Genomic DNA, 11074 nt, shown 5'->3' with positions numbered 1-11074 from the left:
GCTCACCCTTTTGTCTCACTACTGATGTGCAGGTTGGAGGCTTGGAGAACAGGTGGATCATGGACTCTGGTTGTTCGTGCCATATGACCGGGAATGACAAATGGTTCTCCAGCCTCACCCCAACGCGCCACAAAGAATACATCATATTTGGGGATAATGGTAAGGGCAAGGTACGTGAAGTTGGCACTATTCGAGTTTCTGATCGCTTCACCCTGAGAGAGGTTGCTTTGGTTTCGAATCTTGGCTTTAATTTGCTTTCGGTTTCGCAACTTCTTGATGAGGGGTTTGAAGTTCGCTTCAAGGAGGGTTGTTCTCGTGTTCTAGATTCCAGAGGAGATCTGGTTTGCCGGATTTCACCTCGCGATCGGGTCTTCTTGGTTGACTTCTCTAGAACCCCTTTTGGCCCTTCTCGTTGCTCGTTGGCTGGTCCTTCTTCTGATCTGTGGAAGTGGCATCGGAGACTTGGACATTTGAGCTTCGATTTGTTGTCAAGACTTAGCACACTTGGCCTAATCCAAGGATTGCCCAAATTGAAGTTTGAAAAGGACCTTGTTTGCCATCCGTGTCGCCACGGGAAGATGATTGCCGCTTCTCATCCGCCTGTTAATCAGGTGATGACCGCTCACCCTGGAGAGTTGCTACACATGGACACAGTAGGTCCTTCTAGGGTGATGTCAGTTGGTGGGAAGTGGTACGTTCTTGTGATCGTAGACGACTTTTCTCGCTATTCTTGGGTCTTTTTCATGAGAACCAAGGATGAGGCTTTCGAGTTTGTTTGAGACTTGATCTTGAGGTTGAAAAACAAGCTACCCCAGGCCATGCGAGCGATTCGCAGTGATAATGGCACAGAATTCAAAAACGCTCATTTTGACACCTTTTGCAGTGATCAAGGGCTCGAACACCAGTATTCTTCTCCCTACACTCCATAGCAGAATGGGGTTATAGAGCGGAAGAATCGGACGCTGGTGGAGATGGCTAGGACGATGCTCGATGAGCATAGGACTCCTAGAAAGTACTGGGCTGAGGCAGTCAATACTGCTTGCTATGTGTCCAACCGCATTTTCTTGCATGATTTCATGCACAAGACTTCTTATGAGTTGCGATTTGGACGCCAGCCCCGTGTTGACCATCTAAGAGTTTTCGGTTGCCGGTGTTTTGTGTTGAAAGAAGGAAATCTTGATAAGTTTGAGTCTCGCTCTTCTGATGGCATTTTTCTCGGTTATGCATCTCATTCCAGAGCATATTGTGTATTGCTTATTGATTCTAACATCGTCAGAGAGACTTGTGAAGTCACTTTCGACGAGACTGCACCGTGCAATTCTTCTGTCTTTGAAGTTGCAGGAGAAGATGAGCTCGGCACCTCCATCTTTGAAGATGAGGAGGAAGAAGCTGCAGAGGGTGATGCTGAGGCTACCACGCGTGCTGTGGACCCAGTCGCCTCCACCACGAGCTCGGACGATGACGACGGCCCCAATCCTACTACGTCTACTTCCCGGGGGCCAGTCGAGCAGGTGACTCAGCCTTCACCAGCTGCACCTGAGGAGGCACCAGCCTTGGTTGAGGAGGAGGCGACTTCGATAAGGGAAGCACCGCGACACATTCAGCGTCGTCATCCACCTCAACAGATGCTAGGTGACCTCAATGAGCGAGTCACACGGTCCAAGGTAACAAGTATCGCTGGTTTTGCTCATTCAGCATTTGTTGCCTCTTTCGAGCCCAAAGATGTTGGACACACACTTTTTGACTCCAATTGGGTCAATGCCATGCATGAGGAGCTTGAAAATTTTGAAAGAAACCAAGTTTGGGTTTTAGTCGAGCCTCCACCTGCTTGTAATCCCATCGGAACGAAGTGGGTTTTCAAAAACAAGCAGGGTGAGGATGGATTGGTTGTTTGAAAAAAAGCTCGTCTTGTTGCCCAGGGGTTTTGCCAAAAAGAAGGTATTGATTATGAGGAAACTTTTGCCCCAGTTGCGCGTTTGGAAGCTATTCGGATCTTTCTTGCATTTGCTGCTTCCAAGGGTTTTAAAGTTTTTCAAATGGATGTGAAATCTGACTTCTTGAATGATTTTATTGAAGAAGAGGTTTATGTGAAGCAACCCCCTGGCTTTGAAAATCCCAAGTTTCCAAACCGTGTTTACAAATTTCAGAAAGCTCTCTATAGTTTGAAGCAGGCGACTAGAGCTTGGTTCGATAGGCTTAAAACATCCTTGCTTGCTCAAGGTTTTAAAATGGGATGTGTTGACAAAACATTGTTCCTCATGCGCTCTGACTCTGACTTTCTGTTGGTTCAGATTTACGTGGATGATATCATCTTTGGTGGCTCTTCTCACGCTCTTGTCTCCAAGTTTTCTGAGCAGATGTCTAGGGAGTTCGAGATGAGCATGATGGGTGAGCTGCAGTTCTTCCTCGGGCTGCAGATCAAGCAAACTCATCAGGGCACGTTCGTCCATCAAGTGAAGTACACCAAGGACTTGCTGCGGAAGTTCGACATGAGTGACTTGTCTCCTCAGCCGACTCCGATCAGCACATCGACGGCGCTTGATGAGGACTTGGACGGCGAAGCGGTGGACCAGACGGAGTACAGGAGCATGATCGGCTCCCTCCTGTACCTGACGGCGACGCGGCCTGACATTCAGTTCGGCGTCGGCCTCTGTGCGCGGTACCAGGCTTCGCCGCGCACCTCCCACAGGTAGGTGGTAAAACGCATCTTCAGGTATCTGAAATTCACCCCTGAATTTGGTCTTTGGTACTCTGCGGATTCTTCTCTGGTTTTGGTGGGCTTTTCTGATGCCGATTTCGGTGGGTGTCGGTTGGATCACAAGTCGACATCCGGTACTTGTCAATTTCTCGGTACATCTTTGGTGTCTTGGTCCTCTCGCAAGCAGGCTAGCGTAGCGCTTTCTTCCATAAAAGCTGAGTATGTTGCCGCTGCTAGCTGTTGCTCTCAGACTCTTTGGATGAAACAAACCTTGCAGGATTATGGACTGAATTATGATAGGGTTCCCATTTTGTTAGATAACATGTCCGCTATTAGCATTGCAAAGAACCCTGTCCTACACTCCAGAACCAAACACATAGATATCCGGTTCCACTTCCTGCGAGACAATCATGAGAGAGGCCACATAGACTTGATCCATGTCCCTTCAGAGAGACAAACTGCAGATATCCTAACCAAACCTCTTGAGCAGGACACCTTTGCTCGCTTGCGAGGGGAGCTTGGGGTTTGTTACCCCTTTTGATCGCTGACTTTTCTTTGGTTAGCTTGGTAGGGTTTATTTGTTCTTCTCTTAGTTTTCTAGGTTTGGTAGTTGCATTGTGCATATACATTGTACATTTCTGCATTTTGCATTGCTTCACTTGCACTAGCATTCTTATATACATTGCTATGATCTTCTAGTGCTTGCTAGTGTGAGTTTATAAATGTGATCATGTATAGCTTGCTCCACTGTGTATATGACATCATCTGAGTTAAGCTATTTTGATTTGAAAAAATTAAAAACATGGTCACCCTGTCTTGGCTACTAGCATGTTAGGGCGTGTTGATATGCTTTGCTATCTCATTCATGCTAGTGTAGCCTTTCCTTCAGCAATTCATACTTGACATGATCTAAAATTGATGAAATTGCTTGAATTGTGCTGAAATGGAATGGAAAGATCCAGGTGGGATTGCTTGTCGCACTGATCGAGCTTTCGGGATGGCTGACTTTGCACTTGTGAGAACCCGGGCAAGGCTGTGCATGACTGAAACGGGGGTCTTAAGCTTCTGATTGCCTTTGGCATAGGCATGGCCTCGTTGCAAAGTAAAGCATGACAAGCTTTCAACCCCTGGCATTAAATTGCTTGATATAATGAGTTTGCAAAAATCAATGGTTATAACATTCTTTGGATGTTTTTGGCTCACCTGTATGAATTTGATTAGCACTGCTTTCCATTCCCTACTTGTTAGTGCTAGATCATGGGTGATGCTTTTATTTCTCCTGAACTGAACTTGCCTAGCTCTAGATTGATTTGATATACCCTTTTGAGCTAGATGCAGGTCTTGTTTATGGATGCACACGTGCTTGTGACTAGATTTTGCTCATATCCTTGTATCCCTGAATGCTTTTACTTACACCTCCTGCATTGCATTCATTGCATAGCATATGTTCAGGGGGAGTCTCAGTTTCAAGGGGAGCTTTAGGTCTAGGCCTTGATGTGTGCATGTGCCAACAAGGGGGAGAAGTTTAGTGATCGAACAAAAGGGGAGAATTCTTTGATTTTTGAGAGAACCAAAAACTTGTTGTGCACAGGGCTGTGAGAGTGCATACATTTGGTGAGAGTTGCACTGGTGAGGGGGAAATGCATTCCGTGAGATTTTCTGCTTGGTTTAGCTCCTGGTTTTCCCTCCGCTTCTGCCATGATTGTGTCGAGCCCTGCCTCTATCTTTAAGGAGTCATGCTTGTGTTTGATTGATTGCGTCGAGCCGTTGCCCTTGCCTTAGGGGATTGAACTTTGCTTGGTCAAGTGACTTGTTCTTGCTTCTTTCGAACTTTTGTCACTTGTTCGAGTTCTGCTTCTTCTTTGTTCTTCTCGGTTTTGCTTCTCTTTGTTCACTTTGTGGTGTGTTGACAATGCACTCATCAAGGGGGAAATTGAGGAATGAGAGTACTTAATCCTGCTTGTGATGAGTGAATTGTCAACCGTGCGGTGTGATCGTGCGCTTGGTCTTTGGATTGCAGGTACACGGGCGTCGAGTGTCGATGGAGAGTGGTCGTGGAGGAGCTCAGGCTGGGCGGCAGCTGTGACGTCCACTCCTGGATCGAGGGCGCAAGCGGCGATGGAAGGCGGGTTTCTTGGTTTGCGCCACAAAACCAAGGAGGCGGACGGCGGTTGAAAACACCAAGTCGTGGAGGCACGGGCGTCGGTCTCGGGACTGACGGAGGCGACAGGCGTTGACGGCGTCTAGGGCCTCGCTGCGGGCGAGGAGGTGACGGGTGTCGGGCGGCGTCTAGGGCCGTCAGAAGGCCGAGGCGGGAACGGCGTCTAGGGCCACGGCATGGAGGCGGGAATCTTCCCGCGCGTGGAGTTTTGGCAGTTTTCTCAAAACCGGCCACCTACCCGGGTTTCGCGGACCCCTCAAAACCGTGAACCGGATCTTCATCTACATGGCGGCATCGCGGAGAAGACTTCGACTCGAAGAAAGAACCACGGCCGTCGGATGAGTCCAATGTATCTTTTCCGGTTTTGTCCCTAAAGGCTTTCTAGTGTCTAATTAAGTCTAGGGGTAGTTTGGTCTAGAGTTAGTGGGTTAAATACCCTTCCATCTCTCTCTTTCTCCCTGCGCTTGGAGACATACACGGCAGCAACCTCCCAGGCGCCCCTCTCCTCCTCCCTCTTCCTCCCTCTCTAGGATTAGGATTAGAGGTATGGATTTTTGAGGTTTTTGTACTAAGATTGTGTGGGAATGGAGGCTCAATCCTCCTTGTGCCCTTCGGGGTTTTGAATTCAAATCAATCTCGTACGTTTTGTCCCTAGTTTTGGTTGAATTCGATTTTCCTTCGTCGATTCTTGAACACGAGATGATTTGTGGGTTCTTGATGACTTCGTGACTTTTTGTGATGATTCCAATCCTTCTAGCCTAGTGCTAAACCCCCCGGAATCACGAGTCTCCTCGAATCGAAGTTTTCGCGTTCTAGAGAAAAACCCGTTCTTTCTCGGGAATTCCTCGATTCCTCCCAAACCATGGAGTGATTCGTCAATTCCTTCCGTGGATATGTTCACAAGTCCTTTGTGATCGTGTATACAAAGTTTGGCAAGGTTTGGACATGATTTGGTCTTTCGATCGTTGAGTTTGTCAAGAAACGCGGGCTGGAAAAACCTCTCTAGTTTCTGATTTTCCTAGCACTGGTTGAACCGACGCTTTGAAGGTGTATGCGTCGGATCAACCGGTGAGTAGATTTCTCTGATATTAGGGTTTTTTGGTGTTCTTCAGTTGCACCGGTGCTTTAGCTACCACGAGCATCGGTTTAACCAGTGTCACTGCTGGGTTTGCAGTTTTTGTGCGCTCAACCGGCATATAGATTTTTCTAGATGTCGGTTTAACCGGTGCTCAGTTGGATTCGATTTGCTATCTCTCTGGACAACTGCACCGGTGTTTTGGTTTTGCTCAGCGTCGGTTTAACCGGTGCTCGCTAAGACATTTTACAGTCCCTCTGGACAACTGCACCGGCGTTTAAATTGGATTTTGCCAGATCATCCGGTGTGTGACGTCGGTTGAACCGACGCAGTTCAAATCATTGCGTCGAATCAACCTGTGTTTGCTTCTCTCGTGCTGCCGGCTCTACTCGTCGGTTGAACCGACACCATTCAAACTCCAGCGTCGGATCAATCGGTGAGGTATACCGTGCGTTGTTTCATCTGCTTCTTCTCGCTGTTTATTTCCGCGCCGATTCTCGTTTGTCCTAGGATTGTTTTGTGTTAGTGTAGCTCCCCTATAGCTACTCTACACTTCACCTAGGACTCAAGGGTTGGGTGTGTTCTCGGGATCATAAGCCGAGCTTTTGTTTGCAAGAATTTTTTATCGGCTCCCATTCACCCCCTCTGGTCACCTTTTCGGTCCCTCAAAAAACAAATTTTGAGATTTACTATAAACAATAGCATGAATATATCCCCTTTGTTAAAGGATTAATAAACTTTTTTAACTATTACAGAACAAACGGGAGCCGATTTTGGTTCACTTGCATTACTATGAACCTGCATATATATGTTGGTGCTAAGATATTTGGTATCCGAGGTTCAGACGTTCAGAATAAGATAGAGACAGTGAGAGCCTCTCCCACTTCCCTTTGTCGACCCGTTGAATGCACGCGGTCAGCAACACGCTACTTGACAGATTAGTCGTCCTCTGAATGGCGATTGATATGAACGCACACCTTCATCTCAGCAACTCAATGTTCTTCGACTCGCCGGAGACAGAGACAAGGATGCGACCTATCTGAAATAATTTAGCCACTGCTAAAATTTTCACAAAACAAGCCCCTCCTCTTTCCCTTAAAAAAATCACAAAACAAGCAATGTAAACAATTACAAACTGCAGTTCGTTATTCTGAACCTACGAGTTGGTTCGATGGATTGTGGTTTTTTGATACTGGGAGTGCACCAGCCTTCCTCTGCATACGTCGCCCTCATGGCTAGCTGCAATCTGACATCTTTTTTTTTTTTAATGGGAGCTGCAATCTGAGCAATTGGTACCGGCCGCCGATACTAACCGCTGACCTGTGCTGGTGCTACATTTTCTAGCAGTGGACTTAGACCGTACGTCCCTACCAAAGTCACACTCCACCACTTGAGATTATTGATATATGAACGCATGCATTTTTCTCAGGAAAGTTCGAGTCGCCGGAGCAGGTAGCCTGCTGGCTTTCCGGCCGTCGACCGGACCCTTGAGATCTTGGCATCCAAATGCATAAATACCCCTTTGGCCTTTCAGGCAACCGGCGGTCTGGGCCCAATGCAGTAGAACACCTTACTTTCAGCTTGAACTGTGTTAAAAAAATGGCACTTGTTCTCTTCAAGAGGTTAAGCCACGGCGGGGTTTTGCGCACCTTCAAAATGACACTTGTTAACACCTACCCCACCTCCCCGACTGTTCTGTTGACCACTTGCGCCAGCGATCCTCCGGCCGTGACGACCGCTAAGCCTCCAGCAGCCTCAGCCAAAGGCGATTGTTCACATGCTCCAAAAGGTAGGCTACTTGCCTCTTAGCTCTTACGGCTGCAATCTATGAAATCGAGTCTCACGAATGCTATGATATTCTCCTTGGTCCTGCGTCCTCCAGCAGCTCCAGGATGTGATCCTCCTGCAGCTCCAGCCAAGAAGCCCGATGGCTGCGATCCTGATGAGGCTGCTCCTGCCGTTGAGCCACCAGCATACCCACCTTCTGGCGATTGTCCATGTGATCCACAACAAGGTAAGGATGATGGAATCAAGTAACTAGTGGGCTGGGTGACGCCTATTAACTTTCCTCAAGGATTCTTATGGTGCCAGATGGTGCTTTAATTAATCATTCTAGACTACTAGTCTTCTATCTTGAGAGTATAGGACACCATGCAACGCTCTTAGGTTAGCATGCAAAATCATTTTGAGTTTTTGACTGATTATTAGTTAGCGTGCAAATTTAAGATCATCACTATTTAACTTCATGCCGTATATTATTTTATTTTTCTTATGAATTTGATTAATTGGCTGCTCCGATGGTGTTGCAGCTCAACCTGTTGGTCCAGGTGCAGGGACCCGGCATGATCCCAAGGCCCCAACACCTGACCCATGATATTTCTTGAGCAGCGACAAAATCCCAATGCTGTCCAGCATAATTTTCAGATCTGGCATAGATCAAATTCAAGTTTAGATTTAAATTTCAGATAAGAATCCCCAGTAATTAGTAGTATTTACAGGGTGTATGTGTTGCCACTTATTGATGTAAATGATTTTTCTGTACTGGGTTATGGTTTAGAAAACTGAGCAAACATGTACCGATATTACATATTTGTTATGTTGTTGCTATTAAAGTTTAGTCGCGAGAAATTAAAATTTTATGGGTGGGATGCAGCAAAGTTCATCTCCGGTTTGAATGTCAGGACCTGGAATCCAAAATATCTGATCTCCACGGCTGTAGTAGTACCCTGCAGTGTCCTTCAACAATGTTAACAGTGATCCTGGGTCACACATCAACATTATTTACTAGTCACTGATAATGGTTAATCACAGATTTTATTCTGATACCAAAATATCAAATTTCGATGTACCTGAACCGAAACATTATTTACTAGTTCATCAAGTAATTTTTCAACCCATATTACCTCAGTTGTGTTGCATTTGCTTTTGCCATGACCTTGCCGGGAAATTGTTGGTAGCTCCCACGGACAAGTCTTTTTATAGCTTATAAGAGAGTGTATTTAAAACAAAACAAGGAAAAAGGAGAAATAGAAACTAAGATAACGAAGAGTCAAGCCACGTTGGTGCTTCTTGATAAATATCAATTCTTTAATTTGAACAAGGAAAGACGAGAGAGGAAGATTTGATCATGCAATTTCTTTGAGCACTTTGTCGATTCAATCACGAGTACCTGGACTGGAGACCACCTAGAACCAATAAAATCAGATTTTTTTATTTCAATGCTCGCTTTATTTAAAAAATATTTCTCTAGAGCAAATTACAACAAACTAGCACCTTCCTCTGCTGGATGAATGAAAAATGAGTCTTCATCTTACGTTAAGATGAAAATTGAGTTTTCGTTCAGCGGATGAACGAAAATAGAGTTTCTGTCATTGGGATGAGAAAGTTCCATCTATCTAGTGGGCGAAAACTGAACTTTCACATATAAATGACAGACGAACCTTCACATGCGTTCGATGGACAAAACTCAATTTTCTTACACCATCGGACGAAAATTCAATTTTCATGACACCAAGGAAAAGAAACGGTGCTAAAACTCAATTTGAAAAAAGTTCTGTAAATAACTTACCATATAATATGAAAAACAAATCGGAGACATCAGGAGATCAGTGACAACACATGAGCTGCTGCTGCATGATACCAACAGAACTAAAACATAAGCTACAACTTTAAGGCGAAGTTCAACTGCAGCAAGCAGCAGAAGAGAGGGCTCGATACAGACTGTGGATCTTAAGCAAAATCTTAACCTAAAATTGACACACAATACTGTTCACCTGAAACCAAGATTGCACTCAACCAAAGTTATTTGCTGGACCAGGGATACAACCGATCCCAGTCGGCCAGTTCTTAGCTTCTAAAAGAACACTACTGGATCCCAACTATTGCTGATTAATTTGTTCCTATTATGTCATTATATATCATGGATCAAGGATTGGCGGCGGAAATGGGTTGTTCTCAGGTTTTTTACCCGCCTGACCTTCAACGCCAAGAACAATGTATTAGCCAACAAAGGGTAAAATGTTCATCCTCAATTGCAATTGGCTATGCCTTGAGAAGGTATGTTTGGAATCCAAAATCCTTAGAATTTAATTAAAAATCTCGTAGAAAGTGTTAAATTTGAACTAAAACTCTCAGCCCCCAGGCCAATCGCCATCTTCCAAACAGTACTTACTTCTGTAGTTAGTTATTAATTATTATATACTAATATCAAAACAGACCCCGGCAGATTCATGGTGCAAGAAGTTTTCCATGTAAGCAAGCACGGAGTAATTGCATTTGCATCCCTACCTGCTGGAGGCTTATCGGGTCTTGCTGCCGGGGGGTCAGCTCCTGGAGCTGCCGGGGAATCGCTACCTGGAGCACCTGGAGGCTTAGCAGCCGGAGCAGCTGGAGAATCGCAACCTGGACCTGGCTTCACGGCCGGAGCAGCCGGAGGACCGCTACCTGGAGTGGCAGAGCATTTGCTAGCAAGCGCCATTTGCTCTCGGCGGAGACAAGGTGAAGTGAAGGAGATGACTGCCTCTGCCTGCTTATTGCTGCTTATTGCAAGGGTATTTAAGCACCTGAATATGAGATGTGTCTGCCCCACGAGTCACGACTGAGCTGCCTACTCCCGATGGATTCATTAATTGCTGCCTGCTGCCGGCTGGGTCAATGCAACGTATGCAGGGGTTGGTGGCATCTCACCATCTCAATCTCAGTTTGAAGTCTTTGCACTGAAGAGTCAAAGCTTCGTAGCACCAAAAATGCACCTTCCTAGCTACGAATTTCTTCAAAAAGCACAGCATGTGGCTAGGAATCCTCAAAGCACAGTGGCTTCCTAGCTATAAATTGAAAACCAAAAGTAAGACATTGGCTCACATAAGTTGCTCTTGGTCGCAGCAATCAACCAAATGAAAGCAGGTACAGAACTGGAATGGCAAACATTGAATGGAAACAATGGAGATCGATGGGGAGACTGCATCCAAGGGCCTCTTTTAACCTGCCAGCAATCCACTCAGGTGCCTTCAATGACATGGCACTTTTTGAGGTTTATTTCCGAGCTACAGGTTTGTTTGGTGTTTCACCAGACTCAGACAATATCGAGCATGCAAGTCTTCATCAAATCTGAAGGGCAGTGACAGCATTCCTGTTGTTCAAA

General features: G+C 45.8%; 1 protein-coding gene and 1 long non-coding RNA gene across 3 annotated transcripts; one reads left to right on the top strand and one right to left on the bottom strand.

Moving 5' to 3' along the window:
* Window positions 1-7366: 7366 nt before the first annotated feature.
* LOC120703773 (atherin-like) lies at window positions 7367-8609 on the top strand. 2 transcript variants are annotated; one of them, XM_039987944.1, is made up of 3 exons: window positions 7367-7723; window positions 7817-7948; window positions 8244-8609. In XM_039987944.1, the coding sequence occupies exons 1-3, from the start codon at window positions 7441-7443 to the stop codon at window positions 8306-8308; spliced, it is 480 nt and encodes a 159-aa protein (XP_039843878.1). In that variant the 5' UTR covers window positions 7367-7440; the 3' UTR covers window positions 8309-8609. The 2 variants fall into 2 exon arrangements, with proteins under 2 accessions (XP_039843878.1, XP_039843879.1); XM_039987945.1 differs by having other exon boundaries at window positions 7377-7723; window positions 7820-7948.
* Window positions 8610-9474: 865 nt separating this feature from the next.
* On the bottom strand, window positions 9475-10474 carry LOC120703774. The gene is made up of 2 exons (XR_005687249.1): window positions 10222-10474; window positions 9475-9910 (listed from the first exon to the last, which is right to left on the bottom strand). It is a non-coding gene; the product is annotated as an uncharacterized LOC120703774 (long non-coding RNA).
* Between the last annotated feature and the right edge of the window lie 600 nt (window positions 10475-11074).

Source organism: Panicum virgatum, chromosome 4K, assembly GCF_016808335.1.
Source record: "Panicum virgatum strain AP13 chromosome 4K, P.virgatum_v5, whole genome shotgun sequence".
Taxonomy (NCBI): domain Eukaryota; kingdom Viridiplantae; phylum Streptophyta; class Magnoliopsida; order Poales; family Poaceae; genus Panicum; species Panicum virgatum.
The sequence above is the reverse complement of the archived record's forward strand: the minus strand, read 5'-3'. Positions and strand labels throughout refer to the sequence as shown.

Coding starts and splice junctions, on each gene's coding strand:
- LOC120703773 (XM_039987944.1), top strand. CDS start 7,441: ATGCATAAATACCCCTTTGGCCTTTCAGGCAACCGGCGGTCTGGGCCC. Junction 7,724..7,816: donor TTGTTCACATGCTCCAAAAG/GTAGGCTACTTG, acceptor TGCGTCCTCCAG/CAGCTCCAGGATGTGATCCT. Junction 7,949..8,243: donor TCCATGTGATCCACAACAAG/GTAAGGATGATG, acceptor ATGGTGTTGCAG/CTCAACCTGTTGGTCCAGGT.